This window comes from Idiotropiscis lumnitzeri, chromosome 18 (genome assembly GCF_059441095.1).
Source record: "Idiotropiscis lumnitzeri isolate Australia: NSW breed Sydney's pygmy pipehorse chromosome 18, RoL_Ilum_1.0, whole genome shotgun sequence".
Classification (NCBI taxonomy): domain Eukaryota; kingdom Metazoa; phylum Chordata; class Actinopteri; order Syngnathiformes; family Syngnathidae; genus Idiotropiscis; species Idiotropiscis lumnitzeri.
This window is the reverse complement of record NC_142408.1, coordinates 12,237,168-12,264,117: the sequence shown is the minus strand read 5'-3', so window position 1 is coordinate 12,264,117 and position 26,950 is coordinate 12,237,168. Positions and strand designations below refer to the sequence as shown.

The following is a 26,950-nucleotide window of genomic DNA, read 5'->3' as shown; positions in this document are numbered from 1 at the left end:
AAGAAAAGATGGAGGTTAAGCAACATTTCAATACTTGAAAAGTCTTTGAGTGTATTTCTACCATTTTGGGACTGAAGCGGTTATGGGACAGCTCTCCAATAAAGGTCAATTTACGAGGCCCCGTCTGTTTGACAAGGTGTTTTTTCACTCCGTTGATTGCTTCAATGTAATCCTCCAAAAGCCTGGCAGAATAGAACAATAAAATAAGACCATCAGAGTGATACTAATAAAGCCCACCACAATACACAATACTTTGTTTAAATTTGGAAGTCTTGCAAAGTAGTGCAATTAATAACCAAAATATAGGAAAAACACACAGAGGAAATAAATCTGCGTCTATTTCAATCATCCATTGAAAAGTTGTCCTCACACATCTTCAGTCTTGCCTCCCTGGAGCCACTGCTTGAGCAGATATTCATAGTAGCTGTCTGCCCTGGCGCCCAGTGTATAGATGCCTCTGTGAGAGAACTGGCCGCTGTTGGTGTTGATGAACATTGGTATCAGACCGTCATGTTTTCCCGGCAGATTGTGGACCTGCTTCATTACCTCATCTACAGCCTCCTGAAAGGGGTTACCACAGGAAGACAGAAGGCGTCACAAATACATAAATGTGCAGAAAAAGAAATGAATCTGCTTAACTTCATCTATTACCTTTAGCACAACAGCAATCTTATTTGAAATTTGAGTCATTTTGGCAGTTATTTTTCTAACCTGGAAGTAAGATGTCTGCCTGGCTCAATAAAACCCTGCCTCCCCCCCAACGACAAATTAGAAGAAAATTGATGTACTAGGACTGACTGAAGTATGTTGGGCCAGTGTAATTGTCACTGACCAAGTGAAGTACCGCCGGAACTCTCAGTCCATCAATGGTGGACGCCCATTTTACTAACGATTGACGTAAACGCCCCAGCTTGTCTCCCGTTTGTTTGTTTGCAGGGGGTGAATACAGAAGGGTTGCTTGAATGGATGGGATTGACTATACGTATATGGAAACGATTGGCGCTTTGTGTACAGTAGCTGGCCGTATGCAAAGAGCTGTGTTACACCAACAAAGTAGAAGAACTAGGAGAAGAGGAAGAAGAACTAGAATAACTATGAGAAGAACAACTAGAATAACAAAGAAGAAGAACTAGGAGAAGAACTAGAAGAATAAGAAAAACAACCAGAAGAACTAGAAGAAAAATAAGAGAAAGAAGAAGAACTAGGAGAAGTAGAAGGAGGAAGATTTTAAGTATTCAAAGGTGCTGTATGTGGGCAGTGCAAGAAGTGTGCACAAGACAAAAGAAGAGGAAGACAGAGAGACAGATTTTGGGATTTTGGTTAAGGCAAGCCAAACTTTAAAGTAAAACGTTTTGGTTTTGCCTCCATTTGGTTCAACTACAAAACATAGTAGGCACATTGTGGTCTGGAGCAAAAGGAGAGAACGTGGCTACCCTCTGATTGCCATAGTCCAGATTCGACCCAAAATAAGTGCTTGGGTGTACAGCCGACTTTGAACTGGTAAGAACCGCGTTAGGTTGGAGATTCAGCAGCTATGAACAGAAATGTTGTATTTCAATCAATACGTATGAAGACATAAAATAAGATGACAGCTGCATTAGCAATTCTTTAGAATTACAAGAAAAATTGAGCTTATGTTTTGATTTTTCAGAAGTATCGGTACAGTATCTGTATTGGCCGATACTGCACAGCCATTTAGCGGTTCGGTATCGGAACAACACTACATTATATGTAGGATCAATTTTAACTCCAATATCAACCCTGTTACTCTTCACAACTTTCAGATGGAAATTTGGGTGCACCTAACTAGTGCACCAAAAAGAAATGTTGCGTGCACTAGAGGAACCAGTATAAAATGTTTACGTCTATCTCACAGAGAAAACTTTAATTTTGTATTAGGTGAGTCTTTAGCGTTCAACTCCATGCTCATGTGAGTCCAGCTTCCATTCAGGAGATATGATCGTTATGATAGTGTTGTGCCTTCCTGACCTTGTACTGTGGGTCTTGAGTGAGGCGGCTCAGCTCTCTGAATTCCAGCTGAATGCTCGTAACCTCAGCCATGGAGCTGTCAGACGTCCATCGAGGTGGGTGAGCTGTTCCCTTCCCGATATTCACGTCAGAGAAAGGAATCTTTGAGGGTGTTTTGAAGGCAGGCATCAACCTGGACCCAAGGTCTTTCTGTAAGCAGCAATGTCAAATTGAATTCCTCGAACATATAAGATGTGCGAGAAAAGCTCCACGCCTGGTGTCACTAAAGATATATTGGAAATCCCAACTACATGTTTTGCTTAACTTGAGTTTAACGCAATTTCCCAGCCTTCTCTGCCACACCTTCAATCACTCCAGGAAGGATTCTTCCAAGATTCTCAATGCTGTCACAGTCATTTTTATGCCATAAACACCTTCAAAATGGGTCCCAGGAATAGCCCCATTGAGCTTGGGAAAGAGAAGGAAAAAATGAATAAAATCACACTGAGCCAGCTCAAGTGAGAAGGTTGCCTCAGCACCTGAGCGGACATGTCATGGTGAAGCAGCGAGTTGTCCTGTGACAATGCTCGCCTCTTCTTGTGCACTGAACAAAACACATAAAGAATCTTTTTGGACATGCGCTGGTTGATCATCTGGTTCACATTGAAATGGAAAGCTCGTAGTTTATCAGTTGGGTTTGAAACACATCTTTTGTGACACCAGTCCTGGAACTTTTCTGACAATCCTCCTAATCTAGCCCAACGCCTCAATACCCCCTCCCCCTCCAAAAAGGGACTTAACAGTAACATCAGCACAACTGCAATACAGAAAGCATCAATTTAACTCTTATGAATCCGCAACTGCTCAATGAGAAGAGAGGTGCCTGTTGGATGACTTACGGCTTTATTTAGGAACAGCTGGTCTCCAGTGAGATGATAAGTACTCAGCAGACCGCCCAGGACACGTATGGTTGTCTCGAAAAGATTTACATCCACATTTTGGTTGAACGAAAGCTCCTTCTCTATCCATTGCTTTGCCTCTGCAAACTCTGTGGCACACAATCAATGGACAACTTAATACAAATTGATAATAATGATCACACAATTTTGATTGACATTACTTTACATATAAACCAAGTGTTATTCAGTTAATTTCAAAGGCACATTGATTCTGGAATGATCCTCATAGAACAGGGGTGTCAAGATCCAGTCCTGGAGGGCCGCTTTCCTGCATGCTTTCAATCTCTCCCGGCTGCAACCCACCTGATTCAAATGATCAGCTCATCAGCAAGCTCTGAAGAAGCCTGATAAGTATCCTGCTCATTTGAATCAGGTGGGTTGCAGCTGGGAGAGATGGAAAACATGCAGGACAACGGCCCTCGAGGACTGGAGTTTGACACCCCTGTCATAGAATAATATTTATTACAGAAAATATGGTATTGCTCTCCAAGTAACTACAGTACATTTGTTTTTGAAGAACGGCAGTATGATGCACAAGCATGCTGCCAATTGCCACCACATTTTACAATTTCAATTAATTAGTACAGATGAATGGAATTATTAGCATTTATATCTGTGGAACAGATAATTATGCGAGAACTTTAAGACAGACCGTACAGCCCAGTTCATCTTGCTTAATAAATGTCATCAAGATACGGGAATCACTTTATACTTTGCACCAAAACATTAATTTTGGAATTGTTCCATCTGGATAATTCATATAATAATAAATAATTCACAAGAAATTGTTTCAGGTCAAAAATATAAAGCACCTTCTTTCAAGTCCATAATCCACATGGTGTCCAGGGAATCAATGAGGGTCAAACCCAAACCAAACCACTCGCTGTAAGACTTTGAGATAGGCTTAAGCTCATCGTGGCCCCAGGCGTAGTCCTTGTAGCCCTTCCATGCGTGTCGAAAGGCATCACGCACAGCCTCCAGCCTATCCACACCTACAGATGAACCAATCAACAAAAGGGGATTAATATGACTAGTCTCATTTACCACTGAGTCAGTTGTAACTTGTAATGGACACCATGCATGTAGTTCAGTGTGCATTTGTTGACAGAAAATATGTATATCATTCTTTATTTAATCAGTATAGATATTGTATTGTATCGTATTTACAGAAAAGCCATTGTTGTTCAATTAGTTACTGAATATCGTGCCGGAATCGTCTTTATAGCGAATTGCATTGTTCCCAAAAAAGCAATATATTGCTTTGTGTTGAATTGTTAGGCCTTATATTGATGTTCATCATATCGGTCAAAAACCACTAACACGCAGTGTAGAAGGTAAGTGTAGTTTGGACGCCACCGAAAGAATCAAAATCGAGAATTGTTTGGAATCTGAATCGAATACAGAATCGTTCAAACTCAAACGATGGCCAATCCTATGCTCTGTTTTGTTCTGTCATTTGTGTCCCTGGCAGTGACACCTACATTTCCAATAAATACTGTGTCATAATGACACACATGCCCATTGGCTGTGTGAATGCCTGTGATTCAAATGACAGTCCAGAGAGCAACCAGAACAGTAAACAGAGTGTGAGGGAGATAAAAACAGCAGAGCATGAATTAAAAAAAAAAAAAAAAGGCTGATGGAAATTCTTATTGGCTGTTCTGTGGTAACCTTTGAGAGTTACAAGCCAAATTGGCTGCTGATCAGAAAAAAGTTCATTTATAACCTTGAGTTCATCACATACAAAACAACAGCATACAAAAACACACCACACCATATCCTCTCCATGTCAGAAACAGTTGGCTCTATATAAAGGTCAGATCAGTGATCACGTTATACTTTTCATATGTAATGCAACACGTTTTAAATATTGTATTAAAACTATAAAGAGCTTAGCAGTGGCTAAGTGGCTATCTTAGACAAGCTGAATCATGAATCATATTTGATCCGTAAACCATACAGATCACATATTGCAAAAGAAAAAAAATGTATGTTGATAAAATAATGCATTGATGCCAATGTACGTTATTATTTTGAAATTGGCCTGCGTGATGGCGGGACCACTAGCTTGACATGTCTTCCCCACTAGCTTGACTTGTCTTTCCGACATTTTAGTGTGCCTTGTCACAGTTCTTTGTAATTGCCATGATATAGTTGCTCCCAATATCAATACAACGCCACCCCAAAATCATATTCAATCACAATAGGTTTACAGTGATGTGATGTGGTGTTTTTAGATGCCAATAACCAGCAAATACCATCCTAATATTAAGAATTATTAGAGTGACAAAAACAAACGTAACGTTATCAGCCCAACCTCAAGGCTGCAGTATTGGTATCGTATATGAAATAGTAGCATCGTATGGAGGACTGAAAGTGCCCGAATTAAATAGAAATGTTTTACTAAAACTGCTACTAATTAATTAATTAAATGTTTCACTTGTTAATTAAATATGGAATTAAACAAATTAATGTGTAATTAATTAATTAAATTACGAATAGTTCATATATTTATGTGATTAATTAATTATTTATGTATTTAATTAACTATTTAATGGCCCCGTGTGGCAGTGTTTCATTTTATTTATTTTATGAATTAATTTTATCTGTCAAACTCGCCCATCAAAGTTCCTCATCAAGTCAAGGCAAATCAATTCCAGATTAATGGATTGATGCCAACTGAGTGTCTCGTGAAAACTATGATGCACTGAGTGACGCTATTTACACCTACATTAGTTTTAAAACTCAAGCAGAACAACTACATATGACTGCTCAATCAAGGTAGCTCATGAAAGTCCTCCATCATCGTAGCAGCCATGTTCCCAACCACTTCAGGCCAAAGCAACGGCTTTGACAAGACTTGAGTTTGTCAGCGTTTAGCCCCGCCCACTAACTTTGATGGAAGTTTGACATAAAATTATTTCATGAAACACTACAACGCGGGACTATGAAATAATTAAATACAAAAATAATTAAATACATAATCAATTAAACACATAAATAATTATCTAGATTTTTACAATCAGATGTATAATCATTGATAATTTAATGAATGACACATTTATTTAATTTGATATATAATTAATAAATGAAACATTTAATTGATTAATCACAAATTCATTTCAACATTTCATGGTGTATTTATTTATTTAATTTTGGCACTTTCAGCCCTCCATAGTGTCGAGCCATCCCTGGTAGATAAAGTCGACTTACATTGTGCTTTATCTACATGCTGCCCAAGCACTTTGCAAAGCCTCAAATTCACTTTTCTGAAAACATATCCTGTATACATATGCGCTAACGGCAACGCAGCATCAACTTTTAGTTTAAGGATTACGAATTCCATCAAAGGGAATTCAGCACTGACCAGTGGCTGAGACTGTAGCATCTGATATTGCTTGCGCTGGTTGGACTGCAGCAACCTTCTCATTGGCTGAGGGTGGAGGCTCAGTGACCTGATCGGCTGCAATCATTGCTCCCCTCCAGCTGAATGACAGAGAACAAGTACTTTACAGACTACAGACAATCTAAAAACAGCTCTTCTAAAGTGGGACTGTAAAGTACCAGTAAAAAAAAATTTTTAATAACTGCAAATGCAGCTTGTCAACATATTTAAGGAATAACAATAGTTCTTTCAAGGGCCAACAAGCTCACCTAACCAACTTTTTTTGTTTCTCGCGATTTTCCTCTTCATCTTGTACTTGTTCTTGCCTTCCCACAACAAAAGTGTGTGAAACATTAACATTTTTCTGAAGACTTGGGGGACCTCTTTTGTTTGGAAATTTCTTCTGTGGATAAGTAAAGCAAAAATTGTTGAATTCACTATACATGTAGCTGAAGACAATTACAAAAACATGCTTGCGAGCACGCACACACACACACACACACTGTGAATGACATGCATACAAATACAGTTGTATATAATATATATATGACTTAATTAATTTAGTGATGCATTTTTGCAACCCTAATACATCCATACATAGATTGTTAAGGTGTGTTTCTCACATTTATGGGAGGGCTTTGAAAAATTGGGATGTTTGGTCCTTTAAGGTCAGTAACAGAATCCAGGCCAACAACTGGTTTCAACTTTACATGGGGAAATGCGGGCTGCAACCCATCATTGTTCATTCCCAGCCAGTCATCCTTTTGTGATGAATCTAAAAAGACAAACAAATGCGTACCAAGTCTTAAGATGTCTAATTCATGAATTCATGATCTTGTGAATCAGACTTTCAAAAAGCACAAACAGCAAATGCAATAAACCATCCTTGCTTTACAACAATTTTAATTTGCAATCTCATACCAGGGTAGAATAAATCCATCTCATTAGTACCAATCCTGCAACCGGATTACACACTGCCATAATGACAAGGACTGATAGGTGCACTTACCAGTCGTTGGCATTGATATGCGTGAATAAAAAAGTAGTGCCAATATGAAGGTGACAGCAAGAAGGAAGAGGATAAGGCTTCGTTGGAGTCGAGACAGCTGCTTCCATTTCTGTAAACACATAAAACAAGGTTAGAGTAAAAAAAAAAAGTAAATTAAAGTAAACTAAATTCAATTGATGCTTAAAATGACTGCAGTCAATTAACCAGAATTTTGGAGAGGAGTGGGTCGCACCCTGTTTCGTTTGCAATAGTCCATCCCTTAACTGAACCACTTCTCCTCACGAGGGTCGCGGTGGTGCTGGAGCCTATCCCAGCTGTCCTCAGGTAGTAGGTGGCACATATAGACGACGAACAACCACTCAAGCTCACAATCACACCTTGGGGCAATTCAGAGTGTCCAATCAAACCACCATGCATGTTTTTGGAATGGAGGGAGAAAACCAGAGCACCCGGAGGAAACCCACACAGGCATGGGGAGAACGTCACACAGGAAGACCTGAGTTGGAATCAAACTCTGCCCCTCTGAACTCATGCTAACCTGTCAGCCACCATGCCGCCCATTTTGCAATAATATGCTATATATTATATTGCAATAATATTGTAAATTGAAAATAAACATCTTGTCCAAACAGAAAGAGATTTTCAAACAAAAAATATAGAGGCAGAAAATAGTGTAATGGACGCATTAAAGTAAATAGAGATTAAACAAGCTCACCTGAAAGACAATTTGAATAGTTCATATTTGATGCAGTTTGAGAAGAAAAAAAAATCACATCTATAAACGGTCACATTATGCTACAGAAGGTGACTTGTGGGGTTACTTTTCGAATATATTCTAATAAAATTTCTAGTTACCTGTTACGAAAAAAGTAGATAATCCAAGTACCATAACATTTAAGTAATATAACTTGATTAATATGAATTACTTTTGGATTACTCCAATTCCAAATACGCAAGTGCTTGAGGAAAAAATAAAAGAATATCACTACTATACATTTGAGTGTTTTGGCTCATGAATAGCGAAAATCCGTGGAATTGACTCCGATCCAAAGGCATATATTTTTTACTGTATATATTTCAAAAAACAGAAAAGAAACAATTGCTTGCAGATAAACAGATACTTTACACAATGAGGGTAAGTAGATATGCTTACTCCATAAAGTTGCTGGTGGTATAACATGAGCAATGTACACACACGCATGCGTATATGCATATAAAAAAAACAAAAACAAAACAAACAACAACAAAAATAAAAACGCAAAGAACAACTGGAAATTTTCAAGTGCACCGAAGTGGGTAAGGGCAAAGTTCTATTTATTCTGTGAAGAGCAAACACTGGGCGAGCCAGGTCACTGAAAGGAACCTGCTTCCATTAGTTAATTTTTTTCCAACCATGACTCGGATGTGAAAACCTTGACAGACATTTCTGTTTAAATGTTGCATTTATGGGATCACGTCTGCTCGTATATACTACTATATTGTACACATGAGTATACGACTGGGCTTGTTTGCCATAATATGAACAAAATATTTAAAAAATCTTTGAAGCAATCAATGTATCATTTCCCGTGTGTAGCATATAATACTGCACCCTTAAAATTGCACTTCAAAAGTAGTCTGTCGACTGATGTATCATGGATGCTGGCGGCAATGAATTCTTTCCCGCTTAAATTGTGGTGCTGCCTTTAAAATCTGTATGGCGCGGCGCGCTAGGCCATCAGACGCCTTCAAAGTCCTTCTGCAAACATCACGTACGAGAGCTATAGGCTTCCTTGTCTCGCTATGGACAACTAGACTCCCGATGAGGACTGTCATCACTGAGTGCACGTGCAGGTGTAAAAACAGTTCACATCAGCTAGTGTCCGAAAACAGTGACCAATCGTCACCAAAATGCATATGCACACTCAAGTCCATCTAAACGTGAAAATATAAAAGCGTCTACCCAGCATTTAGCATTTCATATAATATTTGAGAGTTCCAGTGAGGGAAAATGCATATCACCTCCACATTTATCAATACTGAAACTAATTTAGACTCAGTACGCAGCCAGCTCTGGCAGCAAGCAGGGTCTTGGCCTAAGTCCTGACGGAAATGGTATTGTGATGTTATGTCATGAGGCGGTGGTCATGCTCGAAAACCCTCAAATGTGGCTAAATTCCAACAATTCTGCAAGGATAGTGAGCCACAGTGCTGGAAGAGACTGGTTGCAAGTCATCACAAATGCTTGACTTCAGTTGTTGCTGCGATGTTCATGCCTCTTTAAGACGGCTACAGCGCATGTAGTCACGTGACTCATGCGCTGAGGAAGAATGTAAACAGAAGACGCGTTCGTAGCTGGCGATTCAAATCCTGAAGCGGCTGACACGGCTGCAGACGAAGTAACGTTAGTTGAAATTGTTCCTGTCGCGCCTGTCCCGAAAAGAAATTGGACATCTGTCGTTTGGAAATGTTTTGGGTTCCATAAAGACGATGTTTGAGCAAAAGAACATGAACTACAAAGTGCGTCGTAAGCACCTGAAACAGCGCGTCCAACCTTTTCTTTTTCACCACCCACAACACAACCATGCTGTTGACTTGGAGCTTGTGCTAAAAGTTCAAAGTGAGAAGCAAGGTTGGACAAGTGACAACAGCCCACTAACGGAGGCGACATCATACGAGAGAACGTCTCGGTGGTGGACGCGATAGCCTAGCATATAGCTCAAGATAGAGCTCCTCTAGTAACAGTGGAGCGCAGAGGATTTAAACGCCTCATGAACGTAGCCGACGAGAGGTACGGAAATATTTGCCGCAAACAGCACTTCCCGATATGGACAACATCTGGACGGGAGCTTAGACATGTCAAGCATTTTGCATCCACATCCGAGTTGTGGTCGAGTCGCAACATGGATCCCTGTTTGAGCCTGAATGTGCAGTACATAGACGACAAGTGGCGACTGAGTACTCGAGACGGCACATTTTCCTGATGAAGCACACGCGTTTATTTGGCATTGGCATTCCATTGACATTTTTTTTCATTTTATTTAGCATTTTGTTTACAGGCGACTAGCGCCTTTGCACATGGCATTATTTATATTGTTTACGAGATACCTTTACACAAATCTAGGCCTTTGCAAATGGCATTACAGCATCTCGGCACAATCTATTTGCAGGAAAAGATTTTGTGAGAGGTACCCTTTTTCTCCTGTTCTTTGTGACATTGTTCAAGTCATGCAAAGCAAGCTATTTTGAATGTCTATTCAAATGATTTTTGTACTTTTATTTTTCATTGAAAGTAATGTGTACCAATTGGTCAATAAAAAAAGCAGTTAATATACATTTCCTGCATTTATTTTGATTTTGGTCCTCAAGGGGGAATTTATCGTTATCGAGGTAAAATTGCCCAATTCATCGCGATATTGATTTTAGGTCATTTCACCCAGCCCTACCACGTTGCCTGTTTTTTTTTTTCACTTTTAACAGTAATTTTACTTGTGTTGTCTCTGACTAATATTTTATTTTTTTGATGATCGAAACAAAAAAAAGAAATCAGGAACTCACTACTATCTTAAAAAAAAAATCAAACTGCATAACCTTGCGGAAATGTAGCTTAAGTAAAGGTACTTACAGCAAACTAGTAGTTCCCACACCCGGTTATTTTTTACAAAGGGGAAAATAGAACAACATGTTATTGACATACCTTGTCGATTAGAAGGGGGTGTTTAGTCTATTATCGGTTAGCTTTTCAGTAACAAGCTTTTTCAGTTTTTTTTTTTTATTTTTAAAGGGGAAGTCAACCCACAAACATTCTTTGCAATAATATGTTCTATGTGCCTTCACTTGTCTAAACATGGCATTCTGGTTAATATTGCTTGTGGAATACGAGTTAATCAACAAAATCCACCCGTTTTCCGCCATCTCAGGAGACGGCCATTCTGCCACTTGCTGTCGGATGAAAATGACATCACAGATGCTCAGGAGTCAGGGAATGACCAACTAATCACGGCTCACCTGTTCTCCGAAGCTGAGCCGTGACTGGTCATTTTCTGAGGGATGACCAACTGTGATGTCATTTTTAGTGAATAGTAAGTGTCAGAATGGCAGCCACCTGAGATGGACAAAAATGGATGGATTTTTTTTTTTCCATAAATGCAATATTAATCAGAATGCCATGTTTGGACTAGTGGGGCTGCTTAGAACATATTATTGTTCAGAATATTTTAGTCTTGAATTCCCCTTTAAATCTATTTCATTTCTAAACACTGCATAGGAGTCAAACCTAACATTGGGAAATAGCCTGATTGACATTTTGAAAGGACCATAACACCATTCCTTCGCAACTTACAATACATGAGCAAATTTTCGGATTCTGATTACCCATCTGTGTGACTACCCACCCTCCAGTACGACTGTTTGCGGTGTTTCCCGTTGTTGTAAATGTGGCAGTTTGGGTCAGTGAGAGTAAGAGAGATGAAGTCCTTTCTGGTTGGTGGATGCATCATATCGTCAGTGAAGGGTAGATTAGATGGTGGTCATTGACACCGCATCCAGAAGCCTGAAAGAAATCACAAGTTTATCGGCTAAGTGATAAAGGTAAACCATTAAGACACATGCAACAAGTTACAAAGACAAAAATTATTTGACATTTCATTTTTTCCAAATCCAAAATGTGCTATACTAATTCGCTATCTCATCTGGCTCAGAAATGTTAGAATTGTTAAGAAGAGACAAGAAGGTGGATACAAATTCAGCCAGCTTGACTTGATACAGTACTTTCAAAATAGGATGCACCTGCTTCACTGTAATGGTGTTTCCATCCAGATGTTTCTAAATGTTGAAGCAAATTTAGTGAACACTGTGAATTAATACGGCGGGCAGATTCAACACAAGAACCTTGAGTTTGACTGTTTTTAAAATGCATTATCTTCAGCAAGTTACCAATACCTTATGAAAATTTCAAATTTGACACAGTAAATGGGGCGTGTTTGATAAATATATTTTAATATATAAAATACGAGTGGGGCTTAAGTGGGTCAACGCAAATTTGCAATGGGACAATAACAGTAGAGTGCCAACCCTGGCCTGTATAGAATCGAACAGATTCGTAAATTAAGCGGGTTTACACAATTTAAAATAAGCTTCTTATCATCAACAACAAAGTCTGTATGTATGATAGTATTTATGCATTATTTAGAGAGTCGAGCAGCTTCTGACTACTGTGGAAAATGAATTCAATTAGTTAAAAAACTGGTTTAATACAAATAGTCTTTGAATTTAAATAAGACAAAGGTTATACATTTTGGCACCAATCAAATTGAAGACAAAGTCAAAATTATTGTCGACTCTATTGAAATACAAAGAGTAAATTCAATAACATTTCTTGGCATTGTTATTGATGCAAAACTATGCTGGAAATCACAGATTGACAATGTTACTGCCATACCTGACCCATTGCGAGGAGATATGGGGAAATGAATATACAAAAAAAAAAATACTCAGCCTATCTATAAACTTAAAAAAAGAGCTATACAAAATATCAACCCCCAGGTTATCTAGAACCAACCAATCCATTATTCATCAAATTAAATACACTTAAATTCTATGACTTCGTCAAACATAAAACAGCACAAATAATGTACAATGTAAACAATAAGTAACTTTCCCACGGTATTCAGAAGATGTTCAAAATCATGTTGATATAACCGATGAGGTAATTAAAAAAAAATAAAAGAGAAGAACTAACATAGCACATGTGTGTCTCTGATGAAGGTTTTAATCTACGGAATAATTATGATGCTAAATGGAAAAGGAATGAATTATTTGTGGTGTTCAAAAGGAAGTTTCAAAAATAGCAACACACATTTAATTAGCAAAGTATTTGTTTTACTTTGAGATCCTTCCTTGTAAATAAATAACCTACAATTGCAATACTTTGATAAATGAAACTTAAGAGTATTCTACTTCTTCCTATTCCCTTTGGACATGTAAACTGAGACGATCTATGACATCTACTGATTTTGCTTTTCTCTTGCAATGTGCTCATATTTTCAATCATTCAATCCACCTTTGCGTAACCTATAATAAAACATCTGGCTTTTTGTCATTCAATTGTTCCAATAGGCATATGGACAATAGCACACTTTTGGGGATCTGGCAGAAATGTACCAAATGTGTCAACAATGAAAAATAAAGTATTTTCGCCTGTACTGTTGTAAACCCTCACAATTTGAAAATAGAGCAAACATAAATGTGCCTTGTTCTGCATATACTGTACAAATATTGACTCAGATTATCAGCAGAGTGATCAAAGCCTAACATTTAGTAAATATTGAGATCTTGCGTTGTATCTCATTGAATAAATTAAAAATATATTCTCAACTTAATCATATCAGGGCTGAGTCGATGCTGTTTTCAGCAGCACGGTCCCAACTGAGTGGCAAGCTGACAGTCAGATGGATGGACGCGATCCGATTCATCCAGAGTTAGTTCGTGGACTTGTCTTCAGCAAGTGTCTGGATCACACAACAGAACGCACGTTTGTGATCCTGCATTTTTATGTCGGAATTCTACAATGATTGGTATACATTGATTGAGGTCTTTGTACATGTTAATTTTAAAGCGGCAATAATACTCAGTTATCTAAAACGCCTGACACTGTGTTTTCTCTTCCTTCCATATACACACGCACACACACACACACAAAGTGAAATAGGGTACAAGTTACACACACCTTTTTGTGTAGTTGGCTCCTCACGTCGATGTTCTCATCAGAGCTAACCAGCTACAGCATTAGCTAGCTGGCTAGCCAGGAGAGTCCTCAACGTGAACAGGATTCCTCAAAGAACTACCGAAAGCATCTCAAAACGGATTCCATAGATGAAACGGAGGACACTGACATTTACGTGGGAAGTAAGAAAACTTAAACCACGGATTTACTACGGAGACATTCGCTACAAGGAAACCGGACGTTTTGCGTCATGTGACGTCACGTGTTCATTTTCTTCTTCGCTTGTCCTCAACTGTAGTGAGCGTCCACATTTTTTGTGTAGACTAAGCATTTAAAGTATACGTACCTCAAAACGGTGTGTGTTATGCTCAATGTCGTCCTTGGTTATATCCCTTTTTTTTTTTTTTTTTTAAATTTGTTTGCTTATGAATAATTGCGCGTGTAAGGGTAATTCCACTATTGGAGGACAATTTAGGTACCACTTTTAAGATAAAGAGTAAAGGATTCTATACGATTGACTACAAGTTACATGTCTTCAGTTTAATGCAATAAAGATATTTACTGATTGTGCTTTAATTCAATGTACAATAAAAGGTCAGGGCAGGTTGTGTGAAATGCATGGGTGGCAGATGTTTTGTGCAGGACGAGCCGTACGTCTGAGAACTGGGTGGCTGACGCAGAAAGTTCCAGACATCAAGATGCTATTGTGTGAGATGGTCAGGCGGTCGACCGTGAAAGCTGAATAACAGATCCAGTGGTTCATGGGCGGTGGAGCGCATAAACAACTGCCTTGGCGCGCGTCCATGGGAAGAGCCGACACGCTATCCTGCGGGGTGAAGATATCCAATAAGAGCAAGCTAAAGTTAGTTGCAGGTGACACGTAGCAAATAGGAGAGTAGTAGGATGTCTTTGCTTAGTTTTGTTGAAATGTATAAATGATCCTGGGCAACTCGGGGAGGTGGGCGTCGTCTTCTGTTGGGTACAGAGCCGCGCAGAGCTGTAATCGAGCCCCAGGCTTTGTACTAGATCAAGGAATAAATCCGCTCCCGTGTGAAATCGCCGGCTTCCTGGTCATTTCTCTCTCAGAACGAGCGCGCATAATTGTTGGATGAATGTGAGTCGTGTTTGGTTAATGGAGTCAGATAATAGTTATAATTCCAACAAGAGGCAATAAAAATATGATTCGTCCAGCACAACAATATCGTACATGCCATATTGTGAGAAATAGACACGTTTCCCGTTTTGGAAAAGTTTCTCTTGCAGCTACGTCACATAATGTAAATCATCTTGTTGAAATACGTACAGCAAACAGTCGGTACAGTGACCCATTGGCGGAGCTAGGAAATGGGTGAAGGGGCACAGCCCACCTCCTGAAATATGTACATGCATATTCCTTCCTGTTCTTGTGCTCACGGAAGCTTGGCAAAACCTGCGCGACTGCACTTTCTCTAAAACATTGTGGAAAGACGCGCCAGTGTGCACCTTGTTTATGTTTTGAAAATATAACCATTTATTTCAATTTTTTTTTTTATTGTTGAAAGCCATGTATTTTTTTTTAACTTACAAAGTATATCTGACTGCTCTGGCAGATCATTTTCTGCAACTTGTTTATAGTTGTACCCTCTCAAAACATAAACTTATTTGGTGTCCTTAATGCAGTTAATTTTTGCAGTGTGTTCTCACAAAATAGGTGTGTGCCATGTATTTTCATATTTTTAAATGCACATTTGCATACAGCAAGTAACAATGATCCGTCTCAGCCAGTTCAGGCAATCATGCAATAGGTGAAATATATACAATACAATGAGAATCAAAACAAAATTTGTTTTGGTGTGCGCTACATGAAACAGTCCTCTCCTAACAAGATCGCCGAGTTCCCAATCAGCATCTTGCATGTTATTCCGCATTACTCAATGCTGATGACCCACTCAACCACACAAACTCATCTGCTAAGAGCTGAACTGATTGAATACAGCAGACGCCGGGCCACAGCAGCCCACGCAGCCATCCAAACACAGCATCAATTGTCACAAGGCTTTGTTTGAGTGTGATCTCCAGTAAAATAAATGAAATGCAAGGGTAAGAAAGAGTCACACTTCCATAGGCTGAATCAAGTGTTGTTAACATGAAAATATCATGAGAATTACAGAACATGTTGCGAAGCTGTAGAACAAGAACATATTTGACAAAATGTCAACATTTTGCCGGAACGGGGTCGGTGGCTGACAATTTTTATGAATAAGACCGGTGGATCGAGGCTAGAATGGTATAGAGATCGCAGCAGGAGCGCGGGGGACTGACCGGCAAAAAAAGGGTCAAGTGCCCAGCTCTGTGAATTCGTAAAAAGAAGAACATATCAAAATAACAGAAAGAAATTGTATTAAGAGATATGAGTTTGCATGTGGCTTTCTGCAAACCAAATTTGAGCTTGGCATTTTCTGTGTGGAATTTGCATTTTCTTCTTTGCTCATTTCAATTTTTAAAATTCTCAGACTTCCTCCCTCAGTCCTAAAACATGCTTGTTTGGTTAAAAGAATGCTAATGTACCCATATATGTGAATATGAATGAATGGTTGTTTGTCTATGCAGTATGTGCAAGTATGTGTGTGCCTGATGACCAGTATGGAGTGTAAACTGTTTGTATAACATTTTCAATTGTTTTGTTTTATTTTATTTTTTACATTTTGAAACAGGTTTATATCGCTGGTTGGAAAAGTTTGAGGAAACAATCTTTCACACCATTTTGAAGGATCATGTAAACGGTAGCAAAATACAGAGAATTCCAAACAACAAAAGAGTTGTGTATGATGGCCACAAGAAGGAATGCAATGCTGTACTCTGGCAAACAGTACATAGAACAATATTCTCAGTTTTGGATAGTAACTATTCACATGAGGATGTACTGATGACTACTGAGTAATCACAGATCAGAAGATGAGCACCAAGCAAGTGGTATTATAGATTCCCCTCTCAAGTCAATCAAGTTTAGTGATGGTTTTAGCCCAGCATGGTGGTCATCACATTGGCTTAAGAAAATGCACCGAACCACATATTTTGATATGGTCATTGATTCTTGAGGTCTGGTTAAGGCCAATAAAAAAAAAAAAAATCATAAACCACCAACAAAACCTAACAAAAATAGTGAGGCTATTATGAGGTAATAAACATTTCCAAAGTTTCCCACTGAGGTTTCTTTGCAACATAAATGGCACTGAGTGAGAATTATTCCAAAGCTTTTGAATTATTGCGTAACAGTCAATGAGATTTGATCTTAGACAATGTCAGCCTGAATGTCATTTCTCTCGTAATCATTTGAAAATATTCCCATTTAACTCAAAATTCAGTGTGACGTGGGAACAAAAGTGGCTTCAGTGTCCATGTGTACAGAATCCAAATAACCTACCTCAGTATGACATCAATTGAATCAATTTGATGTCAAATCGATGTTGAATTGACGTCAGATGCCCACTGGGGAAAACTTAAAAAATGTTAAACAATTCTTTGTCCGCCTGACAAAAGACAGCACCAATATTTCTAAACAAACCAGCCCCAAAAAATCTGTCCCCCGTAAGCTATCCGATGTATTAAATACATGTGGAACTCATAAATAGTTATCAGCGCCTCAAAAAAGTGACAGGAGAGTTCAACTGACCTGATGGCTTACGACCGGTAGTTCACCAGTGACTATTTTGCAATGAAGAATGTACTAGGTGTAGGTTGATGTTCATTATTTACACAATGGGCCGTCTATATTTACAGCCCTATTTACATCATGTAAGTGTCTGTAAAAAAAATATTTCTCCGTGACCTTGAGCACACAACAGTCATTAATCTTCAAATAAAATCCCCATGGCAGAAAAACAAAACAAAAAAAATGGAGGGCATCCTTAGAAGTTAGTTAGGAGAGAGCAGGCATTTGTGTTGAGGGTCTGAAACTCTTATGGGGTGGCGCAGCTGACAAGCTATTCTAACTAAAACAAACGGGTCCAACACTGAAGCCAAACCGATGTGTAAAGTTTTGACCACCCATGAGTGCCACATCTCTCACAGGAAGTAGGTGGAGGTCCTCAAACTCAAACACAGACTCCCGAGGTCCTGACACCATCTCCTCTCCAGGCTGATGATATAGAAAGCAAAAAATATAAAATGTACACTCATGCAGTTATAAGAAATCACAATGACTTATTGGGACTATAACAGTATAAAGAAATTAAGCACTGCTTGGGTGAAAGTAAAAAGAAATCTGTATGCTAGCAGTTTAGCACCCTTACATTACAGCGTCATTATTTGCTACCCTAAACACCATCAGAAGTATTTACTAAATTTACAACCTAAATTTGAAAATTTCCTCCATGAAATTGGATTATTTATTCACAACTGTCAAAAGCGGCCATGGGCAAACTACGGCCCTGGGGCCACATGCGGCCCGTTAAATGTTTTAATCCGGCCCGCCAAACTTGAAAAAAATTAAATGAATAAACCCTGTTCATGTTTTATTTTCTAAATACTGTGGAGTGTCAAGGACAGACATTTTGTTGTAATGCTTATGTTCATTTTCATTTAAAATTAAATGTATTTTTTTTTCTCCTATGAGGTGAGGTCACCAAAACACTCCATCCATCTGCTCCTGGTCCGGCCTCTCTGTCAAGTTTTAGAACCAATTGTGTCCCGCCAATCAAAATGTTTGTCCACCCCTGGTCTACCGTATTGGCTTCATTGTGACTTCCACTCCATATATGTGAATATATATGGGGATTTCAGAAACGGAATTGCTGGTCAATACCAGTAATTTGATTGTTTTTTTTTTTTTTTTCAACTAATTAGATTTAACCTTGTCACCATGGGGCAACCTAGATGGGCCACAATGACGTCAACATTTATAAACACAATGATTGGTTTGTCGGAGTAACCCAAGTTCGACTAGAAAACCCACCGGTAGCAATGTGCATGCATGAATTTATTTAATAAGTAGGATTTCTGGTGAATATATATTTTGGTAAATGTTTCAATTTGTTTTTGTCACATTACGAGATAAATAATTATTCTGAACTACTTCTAATTTCTTTACATGTATATACACAGAGATAAGCGCGAACAAACCGTTCCGTTCCTGGGACGGAGGCCGGAGGACAAGAAGGTTTTTAAAAAGGCTGGACTAAGCACACGCGGAAGTGAGGTTTTATCCGTACTTTTAATCGTCAAACCAGCCCTGTTGTGAAAAATTAATGTTTGAGGTGCTTATCACTAAGACATTTAAAATATGAAGGAACAGTGATGTCAATTTAGTTTGATTGAAGGCAACAGCCAATCACGGCAGAGCATATTTTTTTATTTATTCATTTTTTTGCACGGGGTCGGGGTGGAGACTGGTGAAAAGTGCGCTTTAAAAGGACTAAGATGGAGGACGATTATTTTTAGGAATAAGGACGAAGGGACAATGACAGAAGGGCGTCCAGGTCGCGGATGGTGGACGAAGACAGACTGAAAAAATATTAGTGCCCATAAGTGCCCATCCTGTGTGTCGCCTCTGTGTTGCCTATGTCAATAGAAACTAAAAAACATTATTACACAGTTATTATTTTTTTAAATTAATCTATATTTCTGATTTATTTTCTTTAATATTAATAAGAAGATATTATTATGCAAAGGTGTTTCAAAATTAATTGCAGACTCATCTTTAATTTGAAGGGATTTTTGGTACATCCAAATCAGGTCACGGCTTTAGGAATTGTAACAGTTTGCTTTGCATACCACACAATCTTGAATTGCTCCAAGGAAACTTTGCTTTCTTGTGTCAGTGAGGAATTTGATGTCTCTTTCAGACTGGCCCAATTTGTGCCCTGGGTGGCAGGAGTAGGTCATCTTCTGCGTGGCTGTGTTACTGTGCAACCTCAGAAAACGCATTTGAACCAAGTTGGCACCTGGATAAATAAACTGAACAAAGGAGACTTTACTTAACGTCAATTGCTGTGATTCCAGTTAAATCCTAAAACAATAAAAGTAATTCTATTTGGGATTCAATTAAATGATCATTTCTTTTGACCTTCAAATTATTAATTATATTTCCTACAATAAAAAAAAAGCACCAAACCAATATTTATATGCCAAAATGCACACCACCACTAAAAGCCCTTTTAGCTAACTCATGAATAAATCACATTTTCATACTGAACATCATGACTAATAAACAATCACAACAATGTGAATACAAACAAAAAGCAAAACTGAACAATACGTCCAACACTCGCTCAGTAGTGCATAAGTGTGTTCGTGTATATTATTTCTCCAGGCGTGGTGTCGTAAATGATGGTAATATGAGGGGGATTTATTCAAGTCAGACTAAGTAGGACTTCACTGAAGGCCTATGTGTGAAATGCTCGGCCCGACACTGGTAGCTCGCGTGCTTAAAAATAGTGGGCACCCCTTGTTTAGAACATAGGGTGTCCTTAAAAAATAATGAGAGAGGAGCCCACTATGCCCCTCCGAACAGTAAACAGGTCGTAACATGCCCATGTACGCAGTAGTTTGCTCACCTGAAATCCTTGGTCCAGCCTGCTGAGCCACTGAAAGGAGCCATCTGCAGAAGATTCTTCCAGCCAGGCTTTCATAGGCAACTGCAGGCACAGAAAAAAAATTGTATATGCGTTACTGTGAAGGTTATTTGTGATTTTTGTTAAGGTCAGCAGCAAGTCACAAGTCACAATAATCAGAACTGTCCTTAGGGAAGCGTACATTTGAAGCCGTTTGGAAACACGCTGCATTAGGCCTCATAAAATGGTGAGGAAGGAATAAAACTATGATTAAAATGTGAATTTCACAATGTCAAGTTGTTATGCAATTCATAATTGTCATCGATGTGACTATGGAAGGTGTGTGTTCTTGTGTTTTGGACCTGAGAATCTTGAGGATGAAGACATGTCTGTGTTGATGTGCTGGAGAAGCTGCAATAGGCCAGCAGAGCATCAGCGGAGCTGCCCTGGTTTGGATCGACATAATACGTTCCTAACGAGAACAGTTAGCCACAGTTCAATATTCAGATATGCGGTATTAGCATACTGGTAGTTGTGCAAAAGTCAAAAATGCATTTGCATTATCACACTTCACATACACACCACTGTTAAAACAACACATCACTGAACATTAATTTAATTCTCTGAAGAAAACATTTATGCCGATTAAGTATCATAATAATGACATGCTGTGTAGCAACATCTTGGCCATTTTTACACATAGCACTTGCTGTCACATGGAACTATTGGTTTTTTTACATGTTTCCTGGTCATTGTGCCATCAAAATGCCATGTGGCGCCGTCAAGTATTGACATCATTTAGATAGCACTCATGTCAGCTATATTTTCTTAATAGAGGAAGAAAAATTTACAGCGGGAGCGACTGGCGAATGTACCCAGTCCCATTCTCAATAAAGCAGGTGCAAATGTGCAACTAAAATAGATAGATAGAGCCTCACCCAAATTTGTGTCCACGTGTTTAGGCATGTCCTAAACATACTCTTCTAATATTAGAATCTTTTATTCTATTTATGTTGTAAATGTTGCCTCATTCATATGCGTCCCAAAATATTAGAATGATCGCACAGATATTTTGGCTTTTATAGACATCATAAAACCGACACATTGGAAGTGGCTACCGTCCATAAAATGAAAAAATATTATTATAACTTTTGTTCTAATATTTTTGAGCAGGTGGCACGGAGGTCGACTGGTTAACCCAGCAATGGGTAAACTATGGCCTGGGTGCTGGGGGTTCTAGAGCCTATCCCAGCTGTCATCAGGCAGTAGGCGGGGGACACCCTGAACTGGTTGCTAGCCAATCGCAGGGCACACAGAGACGAACAACCATCCACGCTCACACTCATACCTAGAGGCAATTTAGAGTATCCAATCAAACTGCCATGCATGTTTTTGGAATGTGGGAGGAAACTAGAGTACCCAGAGAGAACCCACGTAGGCACGGGATGAACATGCAAACTCCACACAGGAACGCCGGAGCAGGAATCAAACCCGCGACCTCTGCACTGTGAGGCCAACGTGCTAACCAGTCGCCCGCCTTGCTGCTGTCATGACCCGTGTCGGGCATGTCTGTGTTTTTGTTGTTGTTTTCTTCCCTCCTTCCTGCCATGTGCCTTTTTGTTTATGTTTGTCAGCTGAGTAGGGCGTTTCCCCTCAGCACTCTGTCTCACCAGCCACGCACCTGTTCCCCGTTATCATTAGCGCACCTGACTCCCATCTGCTCCCCTAATCAATGGACTATGTAAGCACCCCTTGCCGACAGCTCAGCGTCGGAACATTTCTCCTGCTACTCCATACCAGGACTGTCACGGACGCTTCCCGATCTCGTTCTTGCTCTCGTTCACGTTCATGTCCCTCAGTATTTGTCACTCTCTTTGTTCCTCGTTCTCGACCCAGTTTAGTCATGTTTTAGTTTGCCCTTTGTTATTTGTTGCACCCAGCCACGTTGTTTGTCTTTGTTTCACTCAGTTAATAAATCCCTTTTCAGTTACCCTTTTTCCCTGCTTCCTCGCACCTTGGGTCCTTCCCCACCTCGCCTACCGGCGAACTATGACAGCTGCCCATAATTAACATAACAAAAATATGAAGAGTAACTCCTTATATTACTTTGTTACTGCCTAAATGTAATATATTACTGTACCGTGTTACATGTGTCACGTGTTACCCCCAACATTGTTGCTAACTGACCACTAGTGTATTCTGGGTGGCACATCCAAAGTTCTAGACAGGTGGTGGCGGGATGCTCTTTGGAGCCATCGGGAGGATCCACAAGCAGTCGAAGCTCCTGCTCTAGAGAATCCAGAAGAGTTTGGATCAAAGAATAATTGGGCTTGTCGGACACATACATTAGGTCCTGGACACACAGAGGGAAACAAAACAAAAAAGAAAAAAGAGGACGCATGAGTGCTGTGTAATTCTTTTCAAATATATGCAACTTTTGTTGTTATACTCTCATTTATTTTATGATACAGCAGAACAGATTTCTTAATTTCATTTTTTTTTTTTTTTAGGTTGACAAGCGTACTGGAATGGTGTGTCCCACCCTATAGGAATACATTACCAACCTTGAGTTCCGTCAAAGTCATGTTTAAAGATGGTCCTGGTGGTCCAGGAATACCAGGCGGACCCTAAACAGAAGGATGAAAAAAAATAATTCTAATGTGCTCCATCAAATCAATTTATGATTCCTCCCGGTTCATTTGAGGTGCTCCAATCACAAAAAGGCACTCGGAGGAGATGCTGTGTATTTTAAAACTTACTGGGAGGCCTCTTCTGCCAGGCAAACCAGGCAAACCTGGGTAGCCTTTTACACCCTTCAAGGAAAAGAAAACACAACGATCATAAATTGCACAAAAGCACACTGGACTATAATTGCAAGAATATGAGCTTTGCAAAAATATCAATATAAAATACAATAAACTTTAAGTACATGCAAATGTATTTGAACTAACTATTTCTCCTACCTTTAATCCAAATGTGCCCTGCAACAGAATGTGGATGTCATTTAAAACATTCATAAAATCATCATTGTACATCTATGTGCTACTCAAGCATTTTACATACAAACAATATGATAGGTTATTTTAAATTTAAAATATTCAATAGGAAAATAATGGAAAATACAAGCAGCACAAATAAAATAAGGCCATGATGTTACATGAAATACGTCTACATGGTGGAATGAAATATATTCCAATAACATCACTAAACTTACAGGCAATCCAGGTAAGCCTGATGTTCCTCTTGACCCGGGTGGACCAACAATTCCCTGTGGACGACGTACGAGAGACAAACTATGATTAAATGCATGTGAATTCTATTTTTTGTCAACACACATATTGTGAACTCTACCACACCAATTGTATTATATTTTTATGTCCAATTAAATGATTGAAACAAATTTCACATATATTACTAAAAAACCTAGCTTTTAAAATAGATTATTATTCAAAGTATATTAAAATACCTGGAGCCATCATTATGATCTTAACGAGCTCTATAAATACTATACTATGTACAATCCTATTATAAAAAAAAAATGCATTTCTGTGACTCAGTGTGTTAGCACACAGGCACACAACCTAAACTCCTGTAAGCGAACTTAAAAGTGGCAATGTATAAATCAAATTTAAGTTGCTTTTCCTTCAGCTCTACCTTTTCTCCCTGTAGACCAACTTCACCTGGCAACCCAACGGGTCCACGGATACCCTGAAGAAATAGTCAGAGCCCAACAATGACAGTGCAGGCCATTTGTCAATCAAAAAAAACAAAAACAATAAACATCTAATCATTTAAAGCCTACCTTGCTGCCATCAAGTCCAGGTAGTCCTGACAGCCCCATGTCACCTTTTTCACCCTGAGGGGGAACAAACAACAAACAACTAGCCGCGACCTTTGGTGCATCAGTGTCAAGGATCCACTTCATAAAAAAACTAGGGCTGTCAAAATTAAGGCATTAACTGAAGATTAATGTTTTAAAAAATTAACGCCATTAAATATTTTAACTCAGTTTTATTAAAAAATGCATTTAATTTATTCATTTCTAGGAAAACAAAATTCAAAATTCTTCCATTTAGATCGTATTCAAGGATCAAAGAAAGTTATTAGAACAGTCGTTGATTTAAAATACACTTCATATTTGGTGTTTTTACGTTTTTCAAGATATTATTCAAGTAAATAGCTGTTAAATGTTTCACAAAAAAATAGTAGTAGTAAAAATGTGATGACTCGCAATTGAATACAGAATTTTTTGCGATTAATTGGTAAGAAAAATGTACCTCATCGCTTGACAGCACTAAAAAAAAAAAAACGAAAGTAGTGCAAAATATTATGGTAAAAATCCAATCACTCATCCAATATAAATATTGCATGACTAATTTAGAACAATAATACCATAAATAACATTCATTATTATAACAATTTACAAAAAAATGAAGTTGAGATGTATAAGAAAAAAAAACACAATACAGTGATTTGCAAATCATGTTCAACCTACATTCACTTGAATACACTATAAAGACTCAATGTTCAAACTGATAAATGTTGTTGTTTTTAATCAGGTGTGTTGAAGCAAGGACAGATGGAAAACAGGCAGGACACCGGCCCTTGAGGAACAGGATCGAAGACTTCTGCATTACACTATCAGCGACCCCCATTGCTTTAATCAACCTTAACGTATTTCAATCAATTCATTAGCAAGTAACTGTTTTACACCAAAACATTAGTGAATATTTTATGAAAGGGGTGAAAAGATCATCTATTTACACTATTTTCTGCCATATCTAGCCATAGTGTAAGGCTTATAAACAGTTTACGGTACCTTATTTCCCTTTTCACCTGGACCCCCCATCTCTCCACGTAAACCAGGGTAACCCTTGGACATATAAAAAGAAAATCAGTTCGGTGTTTTTACATTTTTGATCGTTAGATAAAGAAGGTTACGTTATACGTCCTGATAATTCCGTCTTTATTCTTACTAAAATCACAATGAGCACCTTCAGCTCCAATTGGGCTGAACACCACAAAAACTGAACAAAAACACTCACAATGGTTCCTGCCCAGCCAAGGTGACCTTCTAGTCCCGTTTCGCCATTTTCACCCTAGACCATAGCACACGATTTACTGTAAGCGCATAGTTCAAGAATTAACAATATATGCACAGAACATGTAGCGTTCTCAGCAGATAACCTACTTTGGGTCCTCTGATGCCCCTGGTTCCGCGATTACCAGCTTTTCCTCGTTTTCCCTGTCACCACGTTTGGCATGTTTTCAAATGAAACAGAACAAAGAAGGTGCAGAGGAGAAAAATATTTGTATGAGCTTCAAGACAAAGGAGCAGTCAGTCAGCATTTTGCGCACATAGCCTATTACAATACGCCTTTTCAACATTGACACTTTTTTCTTTTCACAAACAGGAAAAAAAAAGATTGCTCTTTCACAAACAAATCTCCCGCAGAAATGCATCATTGAACTGTTAAAGTTGCATTACGCAACAAATTAAATTAGGGTTTACCCTCCGCCCAATGTGACCGATCTTTCCTGGTGAACCACTCTTGCCATCGTCTCCCTGTAAGGGTAAAAAAACATTTGTTAGTGAAAACATTTAAGGACTGATTTCACATTTTCAGAAGGGCTCCAAGCATAGAAAAGTCAAAGATCGTTGGTTTCATAACAAGAATCTGCTATAGTGGGATCGCTCATGTTAAATTGAAAAGGCTGAAAAATTCCCAAACTGCATCACATTTGGAATAAAAATCCTTTTATATAATCTATGTATGGATTCCCGTCAAACCGAATGGGATCACCCATTTTGTGTCTTCATTAGGGTCATGGGCAAGTCCCAGCTGCATGGCTCAACCTGGACTAGTTGCCGGTCAATCAGACATCACATACAGAAAACAACCCTACACACTTTTACACCTGTAGACAAATTATTTTTGGGGCATCTGAGAGGAAACCGGAGTGCCCAGAGAAGACCCAAAACATGGCATCCATGCATGACAAGAGGCTCATGGCAAACATTTTGTAATTCTCTCAACCACTGGCTAATTTACCATTCACATCCACTTCTTTAGCCATAAAAAGGGATTTGCTCATAAATTAGCTCCTTCGGATTAATTTCCTGATTTATATAAGTGCCTTATTTTGGGTCTCAATTGCTTTTTCACACAGCCGCACATATTGCTTCTGTGTTTTTGCACACTGCGAGTCTCTCTCTCCCTCTCCCTCTCTCTCTCACTCTCTCTCCCTCTCTCTTTCTCTCTTTCTCTCTCTCTCTCTCCCTCTCTCTCTCAAAGGGCCAGTGCAACAGCAACGACATTACAGGATTTAATATTTGAATTCTATACTAGCGGTACTTGACTCTGTTAGAGTTGATTAAAGGGACGGACGAAAACC

At 38.8% G+C, this 26,950-nt stretch overlaps 2 protein-coding genes across 2 annotated transcripts in view; both read right to left on the bottom strand.

Annotated features, from left to right (window-relative positions):
* The window catches only part of man1b1a (mannosidase, alpha, class 1B, member 1a), a 31,066-nt gene extending 16,738 nt beyond the window's left edge, over nt 1–14,328 (bottom strand). Inside the window, exons 1-11 of the mRNA XM_088281783.1 lie at nt 14,028–14,328; nt 11,695–11,852; nt 7,322–7,430; nt 6,936–7,087; nt 6,582–6,715; nt 6,295–6,413; nt 3,740–3,919; nt 2,868–3,016; nt 1,990–2,178; nt 371–561; nt 62–182 (exon numbers count right to left, since the gene is read on the bottom strand). Of these exons, the coding sequence (XP_088137909.1) occupies nt 62–182; nt 371–561; nt 1,990–2,178; nt 2,868–3,016; nt 3,740–3,919; nt 6,295–6,413; nt 6,582–6,715; nt 6,936–7,087; nt 7,322–7,430; nt 11,695–11,799 (1,449 nt within the window). The 5' untranslated portion in view covers nt 11,800–11,852; nt 14,028–14,328. The remainder of the gene's footprint in view (nt 1–61; nt 183–370; nt 562–1,989; nt 2,179–2,867; nt 3,017–3,739; nt 3,920–6,294; nt 6,414–6,581; nt 6,716–6,935; nt 7,088–7,321; nt 7,431–11,694; nt 11,853–14,027) is intronic.
* Nucleotides 14,329–15,980: 1,652 nt separating this feature from the next.
* The window catches only part of LOC148319548 (uncharacterized), a 49,027-nt gene continuing 38,057 nt past the window's right edge, over nt 15,981–26,950 (bottom strand). The window contains exons 49-63 of the mRNA XM_088282172.1: nt 26,067–26,120; nt 25,746–25,799; nt 25,600–25,653; nt 25,374–25,427; nt 24,357–24,410; nt 24,209–24,262; nt 23,769–23,822; nt 23,518–23,535; nt 23,314–23,367; nt 23,119–23,181; nt 22,742–22,907; nt 20,917–21,026; nt 20,558–20,638; nt 19,776–19,958; nt 15,981–18,141 (exon numbers count right to left, since the gene is read on the bottom strand). Coding sequence (XP_088138298.1) covers nt 17,992–18,141; nt 19,776–19,958; nt 20,558–20,638; nt 20,917–21,026; nt 22,742–22,907; nt 23,119–23,181; nt 23,314–23,367; nt 23,518–23,535; nt 23,769–23,822; nt 24,209–24,262; nt 24,357–24,410; nt 25,374–25,427; nt 25,600–25,653; nt 25,746–25,799; nt 26,067–26,120 — 1,203 coding nt within the window. The 3' untranslated portion in view covers nt 15,981–17,991. The remainder of the gene's footprint in view (nt 18,142–19,775; nt 19,959–20,557; nt 20,639–20,916; nt 21,027–22,741; nt 22,908–23,118; nt 23,182–23,313; nt 23,368–23,517; nt 23,536–23,768; nt 23,823–24,208; nt 24,263–24,356; nt 24,411–25,373; nt 25,428–25,599; nt 25,654–25,745; nt 25,800–26,066; nt 26,121–26,950) is intronic.